The sequence below is a fragment of the Orbicella franksi genome, chromosome 9, assembly GCF_964199315.1.
Source record: "Orbicella franksi chromosome 9, jaOrbFran1.1, whole genome shotgun sequence".
In the NCBI taxonomy this organism is placed as follows: domain Eukaryota; kingdom Metazoa; phylum Cnidaria; class Anthozoa; order Scleractinia; family Merulinidae; genus Orbicella; species Orbicella franksi.
Genome location: NC_138153.1, coordinates 6,657,046 through 6,676,263, shown reverse-complemented (window position 1 = coordinate 6,676,263; position 19,218 = coordinate 6,657,046). Strand labels below are relative to the sequence as shown.

General features: G+C 39.0%; 2 protein-coding genes and 1 pseudogene across 2 annotated transcripts; 2 read left to right on the top strand and 1 right to left on the bottom strand.

Annotated features, from left to right (window-relative positions):
* Positions 1-19,218, top strand: part of LOC145497502 (uncharacterized) — a 111,750-nt pseudogene that overhangs the window by 61,258 nt on the left and 31,274 nt on the right.
* Positions 3,665-5,706, top strand: LOC145497320 (uncharacterized). The gene is made up of 2 exons (XM_081477144.1): positions 3,665-4,755; positions 5,197-5,706. The coding sequence occupies exons 1-2, from the start codon at positions 3,665-3,667 to the stop codon at positions 5,297-5,299; spliced, it is 1,194 nt and encodes a 397-aa protein (XP_081333270.1). The 3' UTR covers positions 5,300-5,706.
* LOC145496868 (uncharacterized) lies at positions 12,129-17,608 on the bottom strand. Its single transcript, XM_081476634.1, has 5 exons — positions 17,485-17,608; positions 15,276-15,550; positions 14,813-14,927; positions 13,183-13,433; positions 12,129-12,590 (listed from the first exon to the last, which is right to left on the bottom strand). Exons 1-5 carry the CDS (start codon positions 17,582-17,584, stop codon positions 12,222-12,224), a joined length of 1,110 nt encoding a protein of 369 aa, XP_081332760.1. The 5' UTR covers positions 17,585-17,608; the 3' UTR covers positions 12,129-12,221.

Genomic DNA, 19,218 nt, shown 5'->3' with positions numbered 1-19,218 from the left:
AAATAGCCAAATTTAAGTTTATTTAAAGGAGCTCAGTCACGGTTTGCGCATATTGAAAAGTTTAGCCTCAATTTTTCAAATTCGTCGTTTGCAATCCGCGTTAATCTTCTCTATCCTTAGCCATTCTTGTTCCTTTATGGTTTATCATTATGTCATTGGTGTTTTTCTATCTTATTAAACTGTTATTTTTCAGGTTTCCTGTACCTTCCGTATCTGAAGGTTTATCCTGTCCATTTGACGCGGTGAACCAGCTTTTTCACTGTAAAAGTACACAAAGGAAAGGTTAACAAAGGTTGCTAGAGATAAAGTTCGATAGACTGTAAACAAGCAGGCGCGGATCCATACCGGTTTCCACCGTTTTACGGAAATCGGTCAGAATTTTCATAATAAAAAAAAAATCAGTAGATATGTATATATTTTTAATTAAAGTAAACTGCAAGTTGGACATTCATTTTTTTAAATTCTTTTTTGCTAATTACCGGAAATAGACAAGGGTCATAGACACGTTCTGGCGACAAAATTTTACAGCCGGGAAATCACTAGTCTCCCGACGGCGGTCACACCATCGCATCATCGCCTCGGGCGTCTAGACCAAAATTAGACTTCCCCGGGCGATTGTGCAATTCCGCTACTCGGTTAGCCTGTATGATCATTCATTCTGGAATAATTCTTCAAAGCTCACAACAGTGAGATGCAGCCAAGAAAAACGCGGTAGAAAGCAGCAAAACTTATCTCCCAGCCGCTAACAAGCACTGGCGAAAATCAATACAAAACTATGCATAATGATGATCGCTTAAGTACTAACGGAATAGGTTACATAATCCCCAGGGGTCACGGAGAAACGTGAAACCCAAACGCAAAGAAAATTCTAGCCGCTACAAACTCACTGACTTCTTTCTATTCGTTATTGTTTTCATCCTATGGATAATAAGATTTTGCTTTGGAAAACCAAACAACAGTACTACGTCAATAAAAAACCAACCAATGGGAATAAAGTCTTTTGAAAAGGCATACCCACAATGAGCCTACTTCAACAAAGCGCGCTCTTTTCGAAGTATTATAATCGTGTTCCACTGCGAGCGTTCGGGTATCAGGTTAACAACTACACAGCTGAACAGAGGTAAGGGATTTTTACTCTTACTCTTTTCAATTTCTTCTTCGTCTTTAAAACATGACACACAGATCGTTTCTTTGGTGCCAGTTGTAAATGATATGTTTTTGACTTTTTGCTTAGCTGTTCCTCGGGGTCGTTTTTCAAGAAACGTTGTATTTCAGATCACTCCAACTGAAAATTCATGTGAATTGTTCGGTGATAGCAGTGATTCCTCGCAAATTTGAACTTTCCCCCGAAAACCACAAAGTAAACCATTCCTTTTTTGCATTATCGCTCTCACGAAGTTTACCGGGTCTTCTTTAATTTTTAGTTGATCCAAAATTTCGTTTAGACTGCTAATGCAAATTGTATACATTGTAGAATAAGATGAAAATTGAGTCTAGCATTGCCCTCGTCATTATTACAAAACAGACAGACGAGGCAACAGAACAGTTGAACTCGTCTGGAAACTCATTTTCGCGTCTTTTCTTATCGACTTCATTGACTAGTAAAAGCAATGGTCAGTTTTTTAATGCCAGTCACTGTTGTTGACGTCGCTTTTTACTCAGACCATCTAAACTGTTTTACATCTGCTTTTAAAAACAATGAATAACACTGTCGTTGACGAAATTATTCTTGAGTCTGATTGTTGTGGCTATTGTTGTGGCCTTGTCACACTTGTATTTCTGTAATGTATTTCCAGTAATGTATTTTCAGCAATATATTCTTGCGTAATGTGTTTTTGTTCTCCACATTTACCTTAAGGACTTTCGCGCTAAAATTTTCCAGTAGATAGGTTTTTTTCCATTTTTACTGCAATCAGATAATAAGGAGTACTTGTGTCAGAAATGCAAAAACAAATTGGGTATCACCGACTTCGTTTCGGAGATAAAGCGTGAGGAAAGCTACCCTGATTTTGAAAAATTGGCGCACGAAATTCAGCATGGTCTACAGGGGTTTATAGTTAAAAGTATCGATCTTAGTCACACTTTGTAGCAAACACATTTTGTTGCCAACGTTTTCACAAAACCTAAGCCTTCAAGAGGCATTTGAAACCGCCGCAAAGATAAGCAGAGAGCTAAAAATAACGGAATTCGATGGTGCATTTTGCAAAAAATTCAAATTTCTAATCGATAGATTTTCTTCATTTTTTCGCTTAAGGTAGAAAATCGGTAGAGAAAATGATCCATCAGAAGAAAAATAGAGGTCACCAAACGTCAAAGATAGTTAATTCCAGGCAAATATGTAGCAATGGCCATCTGCCCTATCATTGTTCATTTTATTACTTAACGCGTTCATCGATGCAGGACGTGGCGTGTGAATTTGTGTGCACAGTAAGAATGCGCAGAAACAATTAGCGCGAACGTCCTGAACATTGTGTCGAAAGCTAATGAGTTGCTAGGTCTTCTAAAGCGTACTTGCCCACTATTAAACTTGACAGTCAGACGGACATTATATCTGTCGCTTGTTAAATCGCAACTTTGCTTTGGAACGCAAGTGTGATAACTACCGTTACTGCTCCAGCGTAAGAATGATCTTGGACATCTTGCAGGGGGGCAAAAAAAAGTACAGTAAGTTATTATTTAGAAACGGAACAGAACCAAAGGCTTTGCTAGTTTTCCAGTTAGGTTTTCGCAAAAGCGCCTTTTCGTCAGACCGCATCTCTTAGCCGATTAGTCGCCCATATTTCAGATTTTAGCAACGGTTGGAAAGCTACCATATGGCATACTAGGCCGCCTTCGGCAAGCGAGCAAAATTGGAATGTTGGTGTATCCTCTGAGTTGACATATAATAAGTTTGGTAGGCGACAAACGAGGTGAGTTTCTTGATTGGCATTAAATTAACTATTATTCTCTGATGGCAGATCTCTAAGCCCTGCGCTCAGGTTTCCTTGTGAACAATACCCAGGAACTAACTGCAGTTATTTTTAATAGTCTGCTCTAAATTGAATTTCGTTTACCGCACTAATAATTGATAGCGTTGAACTCGCCAATTACGGTCGAGCCAGTTATTTCGTGTATACAGCTGCTTGGCAACCAAAACAGTTCAACACTCGTCTGGAAACACATTTGAGAACATTCTCTCATCAAATTCTGTAATAGGTAAAGGAAACGATTTTTTTAATGCCAATCGTTTTGTTAGCGTCGCTTTTTAATCAGGCCATCCAAACTGTTGTATTTCTGCTTTAATTAAAAGGTCGATCTGACTGCCTCTAGACAAATTATTCTTGAGTGTTGTTCTGGCTATATTGTTCTAGTCTTAGTTTCTTCCATTGAAGTTATTTCTTTGTTTTAGCCGATTAACAGAGGTACTTACAAATGGAACTTTTTATATATTCCAGGCACACTTATTTAGTACTTAGAAGTACTAAATAAATCAACTTTTTGCAAATTATATTTGTTTTGGTCAGTACATATGAAACCCCTTTCGCAAAATTGCATTTAAGCGTTTGGATGGCAAAATAAAAAAGAAAAGACAGACAAATGAAAAAATAAATACATAAGCTAAAATGTTCTGGACCTCTTATCCTAAAGTTAACTCATAACATCATTTCTTTTCATTTTATCCAGAATGACTTCACCTCAAACCATATGGCTATGTGCCTTCCTCTTTATTGTGTACGGGTTAATTCCACTGACCGATGCTGAGAACAAAGTTATCTGCTTTAACATGGAATATGCTGGACCCATAGAAGAAGTTATTGCCAGAAAACCAACCGAACTAGCAGAGGCGATAAAAAACGCAGCCTCAGAAACCGAAGAGTTTGCCCTGGCTATGGTTGGTCTTGCAATAGATCAAATACCAGTTGTTGGAGCGATGCTGAGCACGATGTTTGAGCAACTCGTTAGTATTTTTGGAGGGGAAGTGGATGTGAAGGAAGTTTACGAGTCCTTGAAGGAAGAGATCGATCAGCTCAAAGAGTATATGGACCAGGAGATCGAGGAATTGAAATTAGACCAAATCAAGAATGTGTTTGGAACAAGCAAGGGTGGAATGCTGGGCTATGCTAAACACTGTAAAGACATTTACAAGGATGATGCAGATGATATGTCAACTTGCCTGGAGAATCTGCGAGCTATGATGGTTGAGCAGTACCACTTCTTCCTGCCAGAAGACGAAAAGGCCAGCTCCTATGAACAGACCTTGCCTCTGTTCCGCATGTACGGACAACTCTTTGTGGACACAGTATTGGACCAGATTCATGTAGCCAAGAAAAGAGGCAAGAACAGCCAGGCAGCAGCACACGCACAAGCCTTAATTACAAAAGTAGCTGAATTCAAGGCACATGCCGTGGATTCTGTGAAGAAGATTCTCCGTCTTCAAGTTTCGTCTCACATCATGCCGCCCACAAGCAACCCTAAGTGTGCACCTATGCCTCAAGGCTTCTCGATGTGTGTCTGCACCTTATCAATAGGAGCGAGCAAATTCAACGCAGTTGACAAGACTGGATCCCCAACTGGCAAGACCAAAAACTATTGCGTGGGAATTACTTATGGGTCTTATGATTCCTGTGCTTATACCAAAGAAGGATATGAAAAGAGCTACGCTCCGAAACACGCCAAGGCTGTAGCAACTTACTGGAAAAAGCAGCTGGGCGACACAGTTGTCGAATGGGTGAGGGCTGCCGACGCCCTAAAGCCGATGATGGCAAAACACAAGAGGTGAGATTTGGCTGATTTTTTCACGATGCTGTAAATCTTGTGTAACTTCAAGTATAAAAATTTTATAGAATGCTGGAGTGCTACTTAAATTATTAATTTCTCTCAATCATGCTGGGAGCACAAAGGATGGAGCTCTGGAGTTAAGTCTACATACGGAAAACAGTAAAATGCGCGCGTGTTTAGATAGCTTAATGAAAAAACATAAGTTTGGGAGATTTTGAAAAAATGTTTTATAGTCGTGTGACATGAGCAACGTAGGGCTTTTTTGTTTTAACATTTTTCCAATCCAAGTCCTAAAACCTAATTATTAAACAAAATAATATGACACGAAAGTTGAGCCGCCATGATTACTAAGTATTGACACATTTAGACTGGATTAGTGTTTTTCATTTGTCCTTGAAACTCGACACCGCAATAATTTATTTTTTGCTCATGCTACAGGTCCCTTTCCTTATTAGAAAGGATCCAGTTTGAACGCGAAGTCGAGGCTGTGATCGCCAAGGAGAAACGGATGATGAGGAAGAGAAACATGGCAGAAGACTGACGCCTGTCTTCAGCCGGTTTTTTTTTTCCAGATGAGTGTTATAAAGCAATTTCACGTTTTCTGAGTCACCATTAATTTAGCACACAAAATAATAGTTTCGTTTCAGAGCTGTCGGTTTTTGTAAGCCCTCGGTTTCTCGGATCAGCATCTTGTGATTTTCATTAATAGTAGCGAAGGCTCTGGGACAAACGAAAGCGTTTTATTCTCACACTTGCACAACACCGACTGTACCATGTATATCCGTGTTAACATGAAGAAGGACAGGTGAAATTTGCTTTACTCTCTTAGGGTTATTTTTGTGAAGTTCGTATGGATGTAAAACTCGTATGAACTTTATAACTACAATAGCGAGTGGTCAGTTGAATCACTGTGAAACACTGCGTGAACAAATTAATAAAGGAAATCATAGCTAATCCGTTGTACCGCCTCCGGCTTTGTAAGTCTTTTACATGCAAAGCCGATTTAAAAGTTGTATTACGATTAAGTCTTAGCCAAGTCTTGCACTGGTATTATTTCTCCCGCTTGACCAAATCAAGACTTGGTTCCTGTCTCACGCGTCCGACCATATCAAGGCGGCTTGCGTTAATTAAATTTTACGAGGGAATTCCTATGACCACGTGGTTGCCATTTGACACGCGCAACCTTTTCTTCGTATCAGTTCTGATGCGGGAACCTTTGCCACAAGTTGAATGTTACGCGTTACGCCAAGTTAAAACTGATTTCGCTATTGCCGTCTGAAATGCGATAGATAAAGATTAACCTTAAAGGTCCTCTCTCCTGCACAAAATCTCCTTATATATAATAAACTTCGGCTGACGTTTACAGCACATTTTAACCTTCTGCGGGCAACCAACTGCTAACCAAGAAGTCAAGGCACTTAATGGCTTAGGAAAACAACTTATTTGTTGGCTGGGATAAATTAAAATCCCGACAAGAGTGTTCTAAAGAAACATGTATTTAGCTCTTAGAACCAAGAAAACGAAAGTTTGACCTCTGTGACAAGGAAACACAAGTTTTGCCTAGTTGATGGTACTAGCTGATTCGTTTAACAGTCGACTGGGTCAGGCTTCACTTTAAGTTGGTCGAAACTCGCTCCCTAAGACCGTATAACAAGACCATGTGAATGCGCAAGGGCCGATTGAAAGAAAGATTGTCTTTCAAGAGGATTACTGATTGTCTCGTCAATTATATTGTCTAAACTAATAGCCTCTTGAATATTTATTGCATTGTTTCACCACGTACGAAAACTCCAACATTGCCCAAGCTAAACCTCAGAAGAAGCCAAGAAATTATTTGTGCATCTATAGTTCGCCATTTGCACATTATTAATATATCCTGACTGAATTCAACAAAGAAATTGAAATGCGCCAAAATCTCTGTAATGTGGTTGAATGGATTTTCCAGTTGGCTCGCCCCGGCTTAATAAAATCAGCAATGACAGCCGGGAATGAGCGGGCAAAAGATATATTTTCACCAATCATGTACTGTAATTTGACAATAAAAGGAGGGGTTAGGATAGAGGTGCTTGAACCTCAATGATCAGCTAAATTTTAGGCAATTTCTCATGTACAAGTCAAAAGTGTACTTTAGTTTTCAGCTATCATTAAATTTTGCAGATCTAAGCTCTCAAGTATTTAGTTATAAAAAGCTTATTTCTCTGCTGATAGTTCAACTTTTGACGCCGGAATTATCAGCTTTAAGTTCAACCTCATCTTGGCCTTATAAAAGAAGAATGACTGCAAAATGTATGCACATGTTTAAGTGGCAGTCCCACTAAAAGCGGTCCACTCGACTTCGAGACCAAAAATAATTTTCCTTCATTTTTTGTCAGTGAAAAGGGTTTGACATATGTATAAAAAAAAGCAATTTATTTTCCAATTCCTTATTTTTGCTTTGCTACGAGCCAAAATTCAATTTTGGCCGAACTGAGGTTGCCGACCGTGATCAGAAAGGTAAAATTCACCGATTTTGTGAAGCGTGCTACGTCGCCTAAAATGCAGCTCACGGAATTTCGTTTTCATGCGAATTTTAAGTCACATTCATTACTTTGACTGACGAAATATGGAAACTTTTCGAAAAATTCTAAGCTTACCAGCGAGGCTGGAAGACACCCTAATCCGAGGCCTTTGATCACCTACTAAAATTTAGCCAAATTTGACGGGGAAAATCTCAAAAGTTGGGTCTAAATGAAGCCTAAAAAGCACATCACAGTAAATTTCATACCTTAATAAACCGTTCTATAAGTTCAAACCGGTGGGTATCTCCTTGGATTGCACGCGAGAACAAATTAAAATCTGCCACAGTCAGTGTGTTTACATAGCTATCGCTCGTGTCAAAGCGCATTTGCATAACCCTAGCACCCGGTGAAAATACATCTTCTTCCGTTCAGGTTCGTTTCTTGACCTTCTGAGTAGTGGCAAATAGCTTCCTTTAATACTTGTGTACACTCTAGATCCAATTTTGAGGTGAAGGTTGCGTTAAAGTTGATCAATTCTCAAGACTTGCGAGACTCTAAAAGTAAATAATGGCGCCGGTCTGCAGAAATTAACCGTAGCCATCGTCCTGACCCTTCAATAAATTCTGCCGCAGAGGTAGCACTAGGAGAAGAAGAAAATCGTAAGTTTTCATTTACCGTTTAATGGCAACTGAATCCTGTACTACTGCCAAGACTACTGGGAGCTTGAGGGCTATATGCCCGAATTTGAAAAACAACAACAATGAACACTTGCAGGTTGCATCGCTGGGAAATGAACGTGAATGAACACGACGCGCTTGAATGGAACTATGTTTTGCGATGAATGATGGGCTTTACTTCTGTTTTATGCTTGATGCTTGTCTTTTAGTATCTTGCACAGCGCATAAAATAAACTTCGGGATCCGTTTATCGGGCCGTTTATACAACGAAAGCTGCACCAGCTTCGTCAAAATGTCACACAAGTTGTAACGTGACCAATCACCCGGAAGGGGGGTACTCCGTTATATGGGCTATACAGGTATCTGTAATGTGAGGCCCCAGAGGGTAGGGTTTTTCAGCCGTTTGGGTCATAAATAGGGTATCGATTTTGGCCATTTTGGTTATAAATTGGGTATGGTTTTAGCACTCTAGTCTTGAATTGGGTATGTTTCTTAGCAGAAGCTACTTTTTCATCATTATCAATAAGACCTTCAACAAAAGCCCTTCATAACGTATGTTTAGGGCAACTGTGTCAGCCGCAACGGTCATAAATAGGCTGTCGAATTTTTGGTCAGGTCATAAAAAGGGTAGCAAAAAACGCAGATTTTGGTCATAAAGAGGGTATTTTCACCGGGTGCTAGGGTTATGCAAATGCGCTTTGACACGAGCGATAGCTATGTAAACACACTGACTGTGGCAGATTTTAATTTGTTCTCGCGTGCAATCCAAGGAGATACCCATCGGTTTGAACTTATAGAACGGTTTATTAAGGTATGAAATTTACTGTGATGTGCTTTTTAGGCTTCATTTAGACCCAACTTTTGAGATTTTCCCCGTCAAATTTGGCTAAATTTTAGTAGGTGATCAAAGGCCTCGGATTAGGGTGTCTTCCAGCCTCGCTGGTAAGCTTAGAATTTTTCGAAAAGTTTCCATATTTCGTCAGTCAAAGTAATGAATGTGACTTAAAATTCGCATGAAAACGAAATTCCGTGAGCTGCGTTTTAGGCGACGTAGCACGCTTCACAAAATCGGTGAATTTTACCTTTCTGATCACGGTCGGCAACCTCAGTTCGGCCAAAATTGAATTTTGGCTCGTAGCAAAGCAAACTTAAGTAATTGGAAAATAATAAATTGCTTTTTTATATATATGTGTCAAACCCTTTTCACTGACAAAAAATGAAGGAAAATTATTTTTGCCAAAAAAACTATCCAGTAGTTTTTGTCATGCCCTAGCCTATCTACCGTAAACATATGAGCGAAATCGAATTTTCGACCCTTACCGAGTTATTTTCCATATTTATGGACAGGGACTCTTAACAAATTGACGTCACTTTTTCGTGCGTCTGTCTTGTTATTGATCATGAATTTCGTCATAACATTGTCAAAGTAGCTGTGGATCCACGAGGCGATAGCCGAGAGGATCCGCAGACTACTTTGACAATGTTATAACGAAATTCACTGTCAATAGCAGGACAGACGCATTAAAAACTGACGTTAATTTGTTTTTTACGATAACAAATTGTCAAATTGTCCGCCCTCGCTCGCTGACGCATCGCATAAATTATAAATTCATGTGTCTGTCCGTTTATTGACAATAAAAAATTAGCCAATGAGCGCGCGAGAATTTCTGCAGTTATCGTAAAATTTAATATTGAATCACATTCAGATGTATATGATCAACCCATCACCCAAAGTATTTCTAGAGCGCTAAACAGCCACAAGAGAGACGGAGTCGGAAGCAGTTTTGTTGTTAGGCACTGCAGGACTATCGCCAGATATATTTATTTACGTAAACCAAGTGAAACCCGAGTACACGTAGTTATGCCTCTAGTTTTCATATGAAAGGTTTTGTACAAGGTCTTTTTTTTGAGACAGAGGCCCAAGGTAACTCGGAAATTGTCTGTTCGTGGTATATCTTTTTAAGTTTTGCTTTGGTTCAAAAGATATGTAATCCTACGATCATGTTTTGACGTCACAGCCTGACAAGTCCCAGGTTTTAACCTACCGTGATTTTTGACCTAGCCAGAAGATAAATTCTACGTTTTCAGACGGTTAAAGCGAGGTAAAGGGAAGAGGATCTAATCGCGGGGTGAATTAGAGAAATGAACTAAAGTGAGTTGTTTGAAACAGTATTCCAAAAGTTACCGTGCTATGAGTAGATTTTTAGTAAATAACTTTTGCACTCATTAATCGAACTTTGAGAGTAATCCGTCTTAAAGTGTTTTGCTGTAAGTTTAATCGTGGGCTAGTCTTTTCGTATTATATAATTTGTAAGCATTAATTTTCTTTCAAAAAAAGAAAAACTAGTATCACTCAGCTTGCTCTTCGTTGTCACCTTCTCAATTCCTGAGTACAAATTTGTGGAACTCTTAGAAGAGACACATTTATCCAGGATTTCGATACATAATTAATTTTAATTAATTATGTATGTTTTGTTTTATGTATTTTCCGAACTTAATGTTTGTAACTTTAATAATTATAAATACCTTACTATAAGGGACGGACCATCATTTTTTGGGAGGGAGGGGGGAGGGGGTTGGTTGGACAGTTTCCAAACAAAAATCCTGCGCAGCAAAAACTGTTAAAAAAAAATCGAGCAAGTGCTTTCTACTATCCTATTGCCCACCAAAAAATGTCATGCACAACCTAAAGGTGAGAAAAATTTCCATGCCTCAGAAAATTGCCTAACCCCCGCTACCCTCAAAAATTAATGGTTCGTCTCTAATGTAAATGTCATGGATCTATTTGTTTTCAATAGCGCATATGTCGACATGGTAACTATAACTGTAACTATAATGATTTTTACATGTAATGTAAAACATTTGTAGTATTAATTTTACAAAAAGCACAACAAAAAAGACAAGACAAAACACTAATAACAATAGTTCATTCTACAGATCTACCAGGCTTTGCCCTTCTCTTCTATTAACAACTTTATAATTACTAGATTACGAATACGTTTTTGACAAAAATGGAATAAATAATGTAGAAAATGTATGAAATTATGTGAGCTATATTATTGTACGTGTAATTTCCTTATGAGTTGAATGGCTCCCTGGGATTCGTTTTATTATATCTTATCCTGATACGCAGTTCAAATATATGATTTTCATATATTTCATAAGGCCAGGGAAGCTTTTTTAATTCAAAAAGGCAGAACAATTGATCCTAATGGTCTGAACATCCGCGAAGAAACATATTAATGAATGAGTTGCCAGTAATCGGATACCCGTGTTTGCGCGAAGAACTCTGGGATCGTCAGGGGGCAAACATTGCTAGTCGCTAGAAGGAAATGTATGGCGAAACTTGTTTCGAGGTACAAGAAAACGATTTTTGAGAGAGATCAACGCTTTTTCGCCGTCGTTTTTATCGCGAAATGATTTGGGCAATGTTGATATGTGGAATATGTAAGTTTTTGTTTGAATAACCGTGAAATATGTGACAAAATCTACCGATAAACTCTGTTGCTTGCGTGAAGTTTATTGCGAAAGTTACATGGCGTAATGGTCTGAAAATATACAAAATTAATTAGGTATAAATCCAGAGGAAATAACCCAGTAAAGCCTTTTAAGTTGTGTACAGGATACTTTTGGCCTATTTGAAACTCAGTCATACAAATATTACTGGAAATAAGCTCGGTGGCGATCATTGTACTGTCTGAGGTTGATTTAATGACAAATGAGTACGCGCGACTTATGCTGTGTGGCTGCTGTGTTGCTCAAAGCCTTTGTTTTGCTTTCACAAGCACGTATTTCAGTGATTTTCCTTTCCTATGACAGATCAAGGGTGGCTCCTTGAATATATCTCTGAGCATTTGTATTTAAAAGTGCCATTTGTGCGTGATTATGCTTTCCAAAGTTTGGTATTTACGATTGAGTGAAATTGCCCGACACAAAGGGTAGTAGTTCCTTTTCTGCAATTTTCGATTTCTCTTTTAGAACTTCTTTTCTGTCTTTATATATAACTTCTCGGAGGGTCTTTTCTACCATTTGCTCCAGGTAGCCTCTCGAGATCAGGCGTGTATTGAAATTTTCAATATTCTCTTCAATGTATTTCACAATAAACCTCACGCAAGCAAAAGGGAGTTTATCGGTAAATTTTATCACTTATTCATATTTTTTTTTCGCTGAAGCGCTAACTATGGCTGAAGCGCCTACCAAAATGAAAATTTGGCGGTTAAAAGATTTGTCATGATTTTTGGTAGCGCCAAACAAAGTTCATCAGCTTTGTCTGGGGTGTTAACGGGACTTATCGCAGACCAACGCTAATGAGTCTGTTGCTAAGGGGGCGATGACCATTCGTGTTGAAAGCCACGCCCAAGTAACCTGCACTAGTTGACGCCGTACGGAAGTAAGGCGAGTTTCCATCACCGCACCAGGAATTGCAGTCCTTGTAACAATTCTGCGTGTGACCTGAAACGAAAAATCCAGCGTAGAACGAGGTATGGCAGATCAACAGCTGGTAATCGTAAGCGTTATTTGCTCCCACGCTGTTCCACTTTCCATAGGTGCCAGCATTTTTCCCATAGTTATCAGCGGCCGTTATGGACTGGTTGACTAATCGCTTGAAGTAGGTCTTGTTTCCAGTTTGATGATCAACAAAAATAATTTCTGTAAACTGAAACAATACCAACAAAAACAAGTTGTTCCTTATTGTTTTTAAACTTGTTTACACGTCCGAGAGAGAGATTTTGAGCTTGTAAAACCAACAGTTTCCAAATTTACTTTCTAAGCAGTGAAATAAGTTCCAGTTGGCGGTACGAAAGGAACATACGTAGATTTCTTATCAAATTTTGACCATTTTGTTGTTCATCCGCTGAGTGAGTCTTTGCATAGAAATGTGTTTCAGAAGTGATTTCGCATCCCTGTCTCAGGCTAAGAATTTTAAGACAAAGAAGTGTAATTTTTGCAATTTTATTTCTTCTTTTTCTCTTCAGGTTTGGTTTCAACTGAGAAGATATGTCAAAAACTGGAGAAAGAGTCTCATCACATTTCCAAACACCTGCAAGTTTATCAAAAATATTTCGACTCGCTTCTCCGTGTTTTGAAATGCGATGAAACGCTCTCTTTCGTGGTTGGTACATTATGGCAAGGAGAAGAGTAGTGCATAACCATTTTAGGTCGTTCGGTTTTATCGCTTTAAACTTGCCAAGATAAAATGTACTGATAGTAAATAATATGTTGTTACTGAAAGAAATATATTAACTTACCGGGATGTTGTTACAGTTGGTCCTGTAGCCGTCACTTCCATAAGGAAACCGAGCGCTGTGTGTGACTTCAGTCTTGGGTTTGACATATTCATCACTAGTGTAACACATGGTCCATCCTCCATTGTATGACGTCATGTCACAGTAGGCCAGAAATGCATTTGAATGGCTTCCTCCATCCGGGTCCAACCAGTACATGCCATCTCCCTCGGATTTCCCCCGGTTCTTGATCTCCTCACAGGTAACTCCGACACCTGGTCACAAAACAAATATAACACGACTGCAACGAGATCATCAAGGAAGAGTTGTGAGAGCCCTATCCTTCATTAAAAATTAAGTTACAACACATGCAGAGAGGAAGCCACATCTGCCTTAGCTGGGCTACATACGGGCCCTTTATCCAGCTCTATCGGAATTTGGAAATGCTAGTTTTTCAGGGGGGAGGTAAACCGGAATATCGGGAGAGAAACCCACGGGGCAAGCGAGAACCAACAATAAACTCAACGAACATATGATATTGATAGTTCGTATAGAGTGATCGTCCGTGTAACCTACAGCTACGTTACGACACACACTTACTGACCAACGTGAAAGACAGAGACGAACCTAACAACAGACAGGGAGCAGTTTACAAGATCAAATGCTCCGACTGCCAGGCTTCCTACATTGGTGAGACTGGCAGAAACCTTAACACGAGACTGACTGAACACAAACGAGCCACGAGAAATGGTGACGCCAACAGTCACATTGCTGTACATCATCAACTAACAAACCACAACAGTGACTGGGAATCTGCTGAGTGCTTAACTTACAGTACAAACTATTTTCAACGACTGACTCTGGAAGGCTGGTACACTAACCTAGAACAAACGCCTCTTAACAGATGTCAACAACTACCGGCGCCTTACAAACGACTTATCCATGACGGAAACGAAACCGACAAACGGACTTCTAACAGACCGACTTAACAATACACGGACCAAAACCCGACCTATTTGACTACAATAGACGGATCGAAACCGACCAATGACTGATGACAAACTTTACACGAGTCTTTCAGCCAATACCATCATGGCTATACTGACCAATCACGTTCAACGGACCAGACTTATAACATCACCGACTGACAAACACTATTCACTTGACTCTGAAGATGACTTCCGCTCAGGTTGTCGAAACGTCAGTCACCAACAACAGTTCTTTTCAGAACTACACTCACCCGGACGATCACTCTATACGAACTACTGATACTCCTGGGTTCAAACCATTTACTATGATATGACATTGAGCTGGAAATTGAACTAAGGCCACCCTGATAGGTGGCGAGGGCTCTCACCACTGCCTTATCGCTGCTGCCCAATGATGAAAAGACTGTTTACTAAGTGTCGCTCCTTCTTAGTCAGATTTGACTGGTCACCGTATCTGTTACAGGCACGATAGTTTGTGGAGCAGACCTCGAAAATTAAGGAGTCTTGCCTTGTAATATAATAGCAAGCGAAATTAATGAACAAGTTTTCGATCTACAAAATGACGATGACGCATACCGAGGGTGAGCTGGGATGAAGTGAGGTGATATGATATAACATGAAATAATATTAAATATAACACGTCAATGTGTTACGTGTTAAAATACCCGTTTCGCAGTGTTTTCCAAAATATCTTGGAGCGCATGCGCACTGATAATCGCCATCTTCGTACTTGGCCACACAAGTTGCATTGTTCATACAAGGATTACTGGAACAAGGACTCTGTTTTCAGGGGGAAAAAAAACATGGTGTTGACATGTAAGCGCTAATAGTCTGTTTTTAGATTAGATTTACGCCAGTTGAGTAAATCCAGTTTACGCCAGTTTATATCAACTGACATGACTTCAGTCATCCATGAAGACGTTTTGTAAAAACTGTTTGTAAGTGTCCAATTTAGAGAAACTATCATCTTATGGATAATCACAATTTTCAATCATTAAACCTGTGAACATCTTCCATTGCAAGAAACTTTTTCGCAGATCTGCGAAAGTTTACGAACTTATTTAGACCGTTCGCGTTTCTCTGAATGCATGTTGTTTAATACAAAAACAGAATCAATTCTTCGCTTACCGAAATACTGAAGTGATGGTAAAACGGACTGCCGGTAAAATTGTCCGAGTTGTTGAACTTGTCAGATGGGAGCAGTTCACACAAAAATTTTCCGTTGATATCGGAGAATGCAACCACGTTATATGAAAAACACGACGGAATTTCTAAACAGGTAAACCCGCAGTCGATGCTGTCGTCGACGAGGTCAGAACCAAGACTGGTAATGTTCAAGAAACTGAACATGTGAAGCTTGTAGTTAACAAACGCCACACCTGGTGGAGAGCCTCGGCTGAGACCTAAGAAAAAAATTCAGGTGTTCTAAGTGGCTAATACTTCTCTCGTTGGAGGCGTGGTGGCCTCATGGTTAGTGTGCTCGTCTTCGGATCGAGCGGTCCGGGTTCGAGCCCTGGCCGGAGACATTGTGTTGTGTTTTTGGGCAAGAGACTTTACTCTCACAGTGCCTCTGTCCACCCAGGTGTATAAATGGTTACCGGCAAACTTAATGCTGGGAGTAACCCTGCGATGGTAAACCGGGATACTGCTCCGGCCTAATGGGCCCCTTAGCTCGTATACAGACTTTATCTGCTATTATTGTAAATTTAATTCTAAACCTCGGATATGTAATTCTTGTTTTTTCATTGGTTCGACAAATCTCGCTTACACAACTGTGTTTGACCTTACATGGAAAATTGGTGGCAGCAAGTTTCGCTAAGCTTAAAAAGCAAAAATTGCTTCGGGGAGCTTTTTACCGCATAAATACAAGAAATAAAAAGCAGCGCAATTCCGAAAACTACAGAAAAGCTACAGAATTTCAAAATTAACTTGGTAACGTAGAGTTTTATACGCAATGTTACCGCATAAATATAAGAAATAAAAAGCAACGCAATTCCGAAAACTACAGAAAAGCAACAGAATATCAAAATTAACTTGGTAACGTAGAGTTTTATACGCAATGTTTAATGCGAAAGGCTTGAAAAGGTACGACAAAAGCGACTGAATGAAGAAGAAAGGGAGCTAAATCTATGGGAAGATCAAATTTCGTAAGTAAGTTTAGCATTTCAGTAAGTCTGTTAGCTTACATTTGGGCCTTATCCATTCATATTTCATAGAATACTGAATAACATCAGTGAACTGAAATTAAATTGATGGATTCTGAGCAACACAACTGCTGGCTATTGATGATGACAGACGCGTAAACAAGGAAATTTTCGATTCCGCCGTTTCAACGACTTGCACAGGACGTACAAATTTAATCAAGGCTATTATTTCGGATCTATTCGTAAACCCTTCTTGTTTGTCACAATTTCTTAAAATATCGCCGAGTTAAGAGGATATGGTGCGAGGAATATTGCAGAAGAAAGCTCTATTTCGCTCGCTTTACTGACATGCTTCATTCAGCACAAAAAGTGAACAACGCGAGGGAAATTTTCACGCCTTCTTCTCTTCTCTCTTCTTCTTAAGTCCACATTTTCCAGTCGATTGAAGAATTAAGAAAACAGTTATTCCATTGGCTCTTTTGGACATGAGAAGATTATAATAAACTCGACGCTACGCGCTTCGCTTGTTATTTAATATCTCATATCGCGCGAGTATCGTGAAATACTTGTTAAATATCCTTTTAGAGCGGAGCGCATATGACTAACTTTAATTCAGTAATCAATGTTTTCAACAGTTCCTCATTAAGCAACTGAGATATGCCAACCAAATAAGCTAGCACTTTCCAGGGTTAATTAATTTACTATAATCATTCTTTCCTTATGAGGAAAGCGTTAGTCTCTTGCTTTAAGACACCTTTGATTTAGAAGTGTTTGAAGTCCACTATTGCAATAGCAAATTCTGTAACAAAAACTAGAGTACCAGTTTGATTATCTCCCGGCAGACGAGTTGTATGTTCCCTCGCTTTCTTGTGACGTTTGCCAACTTTTAAACGAAAAGTTAATAATATATAGAGCGTATGAATTAAAAATATAAGCAACCACAATTGTAAGGTTTAATTTTCATGGAAGAGTTTTTTCTACCCGGAACCCAATAACTGCTCTTATATATCATATTCTAATTTCTAGCATTTCTTTTCTAGCATTCCCTGAGTTACCGTACACTTACAACATCTACTGTTACAAAATTTGTGAAAAGTTCTGGGAGTAATAACAAATTATAACAGCGAGTTCCTCTGTAATAGAAGTTAATACAGACAATGACAGTTATAATAACATAGCAAAATCCTACGTACCTGAAGAATGCTTTAAGGAAAAGGCTAATACCATCATTGCAACAATACGTCTGCTTAACACTGGGAGCCCAAGCTCCCAAGCCCAAGCTCCATTCTCCATTCTTCCAAGCTGAACGGTATCAAATAAATCTTCTCTTATCTCTCAGCAAGCTTTTGTGTTTTCTTTAATACTCTATATTGGAGTTCCCGTTAGAAATTAAATTAAAATTTCAGAACTCTGAACATCTGCCAAGTTTATTTGTTTGCTTGAGGTGCATAGGATAAAAAAGCTAGAAACGCTATTGGTTATTTTGAAAAATATATCGTATAACCAAATGACATGTTTTTCCTGATATAAAAACATTGCATTAACGAACGTTTCTAAATGTTAGCAATTGCTATTATGTCTGTTGCTGTCCATCAGAGCAATCGTCATACATTTTGTTTTAATGCATGAGCGTATGGTAACGCTTCAAATTGGAAATTCAGATTATCCTCACTGCAAATATATATTAGGTCGTTAATAATTTAACAAAAATGAGTTGTAACCAAACATTTACTCATCACAAACCTTGCAGGAAATAAATCTGGCTCATGATTTTTCGATAGAGAACAGTCTTATGGGCATCTCAAACAGTTTACATGTTTCATGGGTAACTCATCCTTCTTCCACATTTTTTGTCCGATTAGTGTAACTGAAGACTACTGCGACAAATTTGGCTTTGGTGCTGTCATTTTCCGCTTTTGTCTCGATGATCATTTATAATTCATCCCACTAAGTAAATTCCGCCCAACCGCAATAACAAAATAGCAAAATACATCCGCTCTGTTTTGCAAATAACACCTTCATGTTATCAGTATAAATTTTGTAAATTATAATAACAATAATAATAATAATAATAATAATAATAATAGTTTTGTAGATTGCTGTTAACCACAGAACAACCCTCACATGTGGGAGGGCTTGGCAAAGTCTGGGTGTTCTGCGAACAATTCACTGCAGTTGACTCATTTGAGGCCGCGAGCGGACATTGCTGAGTGTCACAGCTCGGTTGAAGAGTAAGCAGGTTTTCCTTCGATGCAATGAAGTTGCCTAGTTTTTCTCGCAAGGTAGCGTAAACAGACCCTTGGGTTTGGACGGTATGAGTTGAAGAATACCACTTCTCTATGATATCACCAGCCTTGAATGAAAACATTTTATGGGCTGGACCTTCTGAGATTTCGCCATCTTCCGTAAACTCGAGTAATGTCTCGACCAGACAAATCAAATCTTTAAAATCCCCATACCACTTGAATTGATTCTTCTTGTCCAAGTACTTGAGTCGACTAGTCAAAGATGCAATTCATGATGAATTCTCGTTTGCAAGAGGCATTTTTAATGAATTGAAAACCGGCTAGAATACAAAATAGCAGAGGGCGATAAAATACGTGAGAACTCTCTGAGAGTAGACAAGGGAAAAGAACCTGATCTCCAAACATTACAGAAGAAATACATTATAACCGTCACTAGAGCACATCCTCCGATGTCCATTTTCTGTAATCTTAATTGTTCTAAATCTGCCGAATATCACATGCTACATGTAGCGACCGTCGCGGAAGTAGTATGTGTCAGGTGAATAGCCCGCTTGGTTCCACATGAACTGATTTAACGAGAAATGGTTGCAGAACCGATTTAATGAGATGCGTTATCATTATTAGCTCATTCAAGAGACCGGTGACATACCCTGGTATTCGATAATGCAAATTTTTAACAAA

Coding starts and splice junctions, on each gene's coding strand:
- LOC145496868 (XM_081476634.1), bottom strand. CDS start 17,584: ATGGAGAATGGAGCTTGGGCTTGGGAGCTTGGGCTCCCAGTGTTAAGC. Junction 13,434..14,812: donor TGGAAAACACTGCGAAACGG/GTATTTTAACAC, acceptor TTTTGTGACCAG/GTGTCGGAGTTACCTGTGAG. Junction 12,591..13,182: donor CCAACTGTAACAACATCCCG/GTAAGTTAATAT, acceptor GTATTGTTTCAG/TTTACAGAAATTATTTTTGT.
- LOC145497320 (XM_081477144.1), top strand. CDS start 3,665: ATGACTTCACCTCAAACCATATGGCTATGTGCCTTCCTCTTTATTGTG. Junction 4,756..5,196: donor ATGATGGCAAAACACAAGAG/GTGAGATTTGGC, acceptor CTCATGCTACAG/GTCCCTTTCCTTATTAGAAA.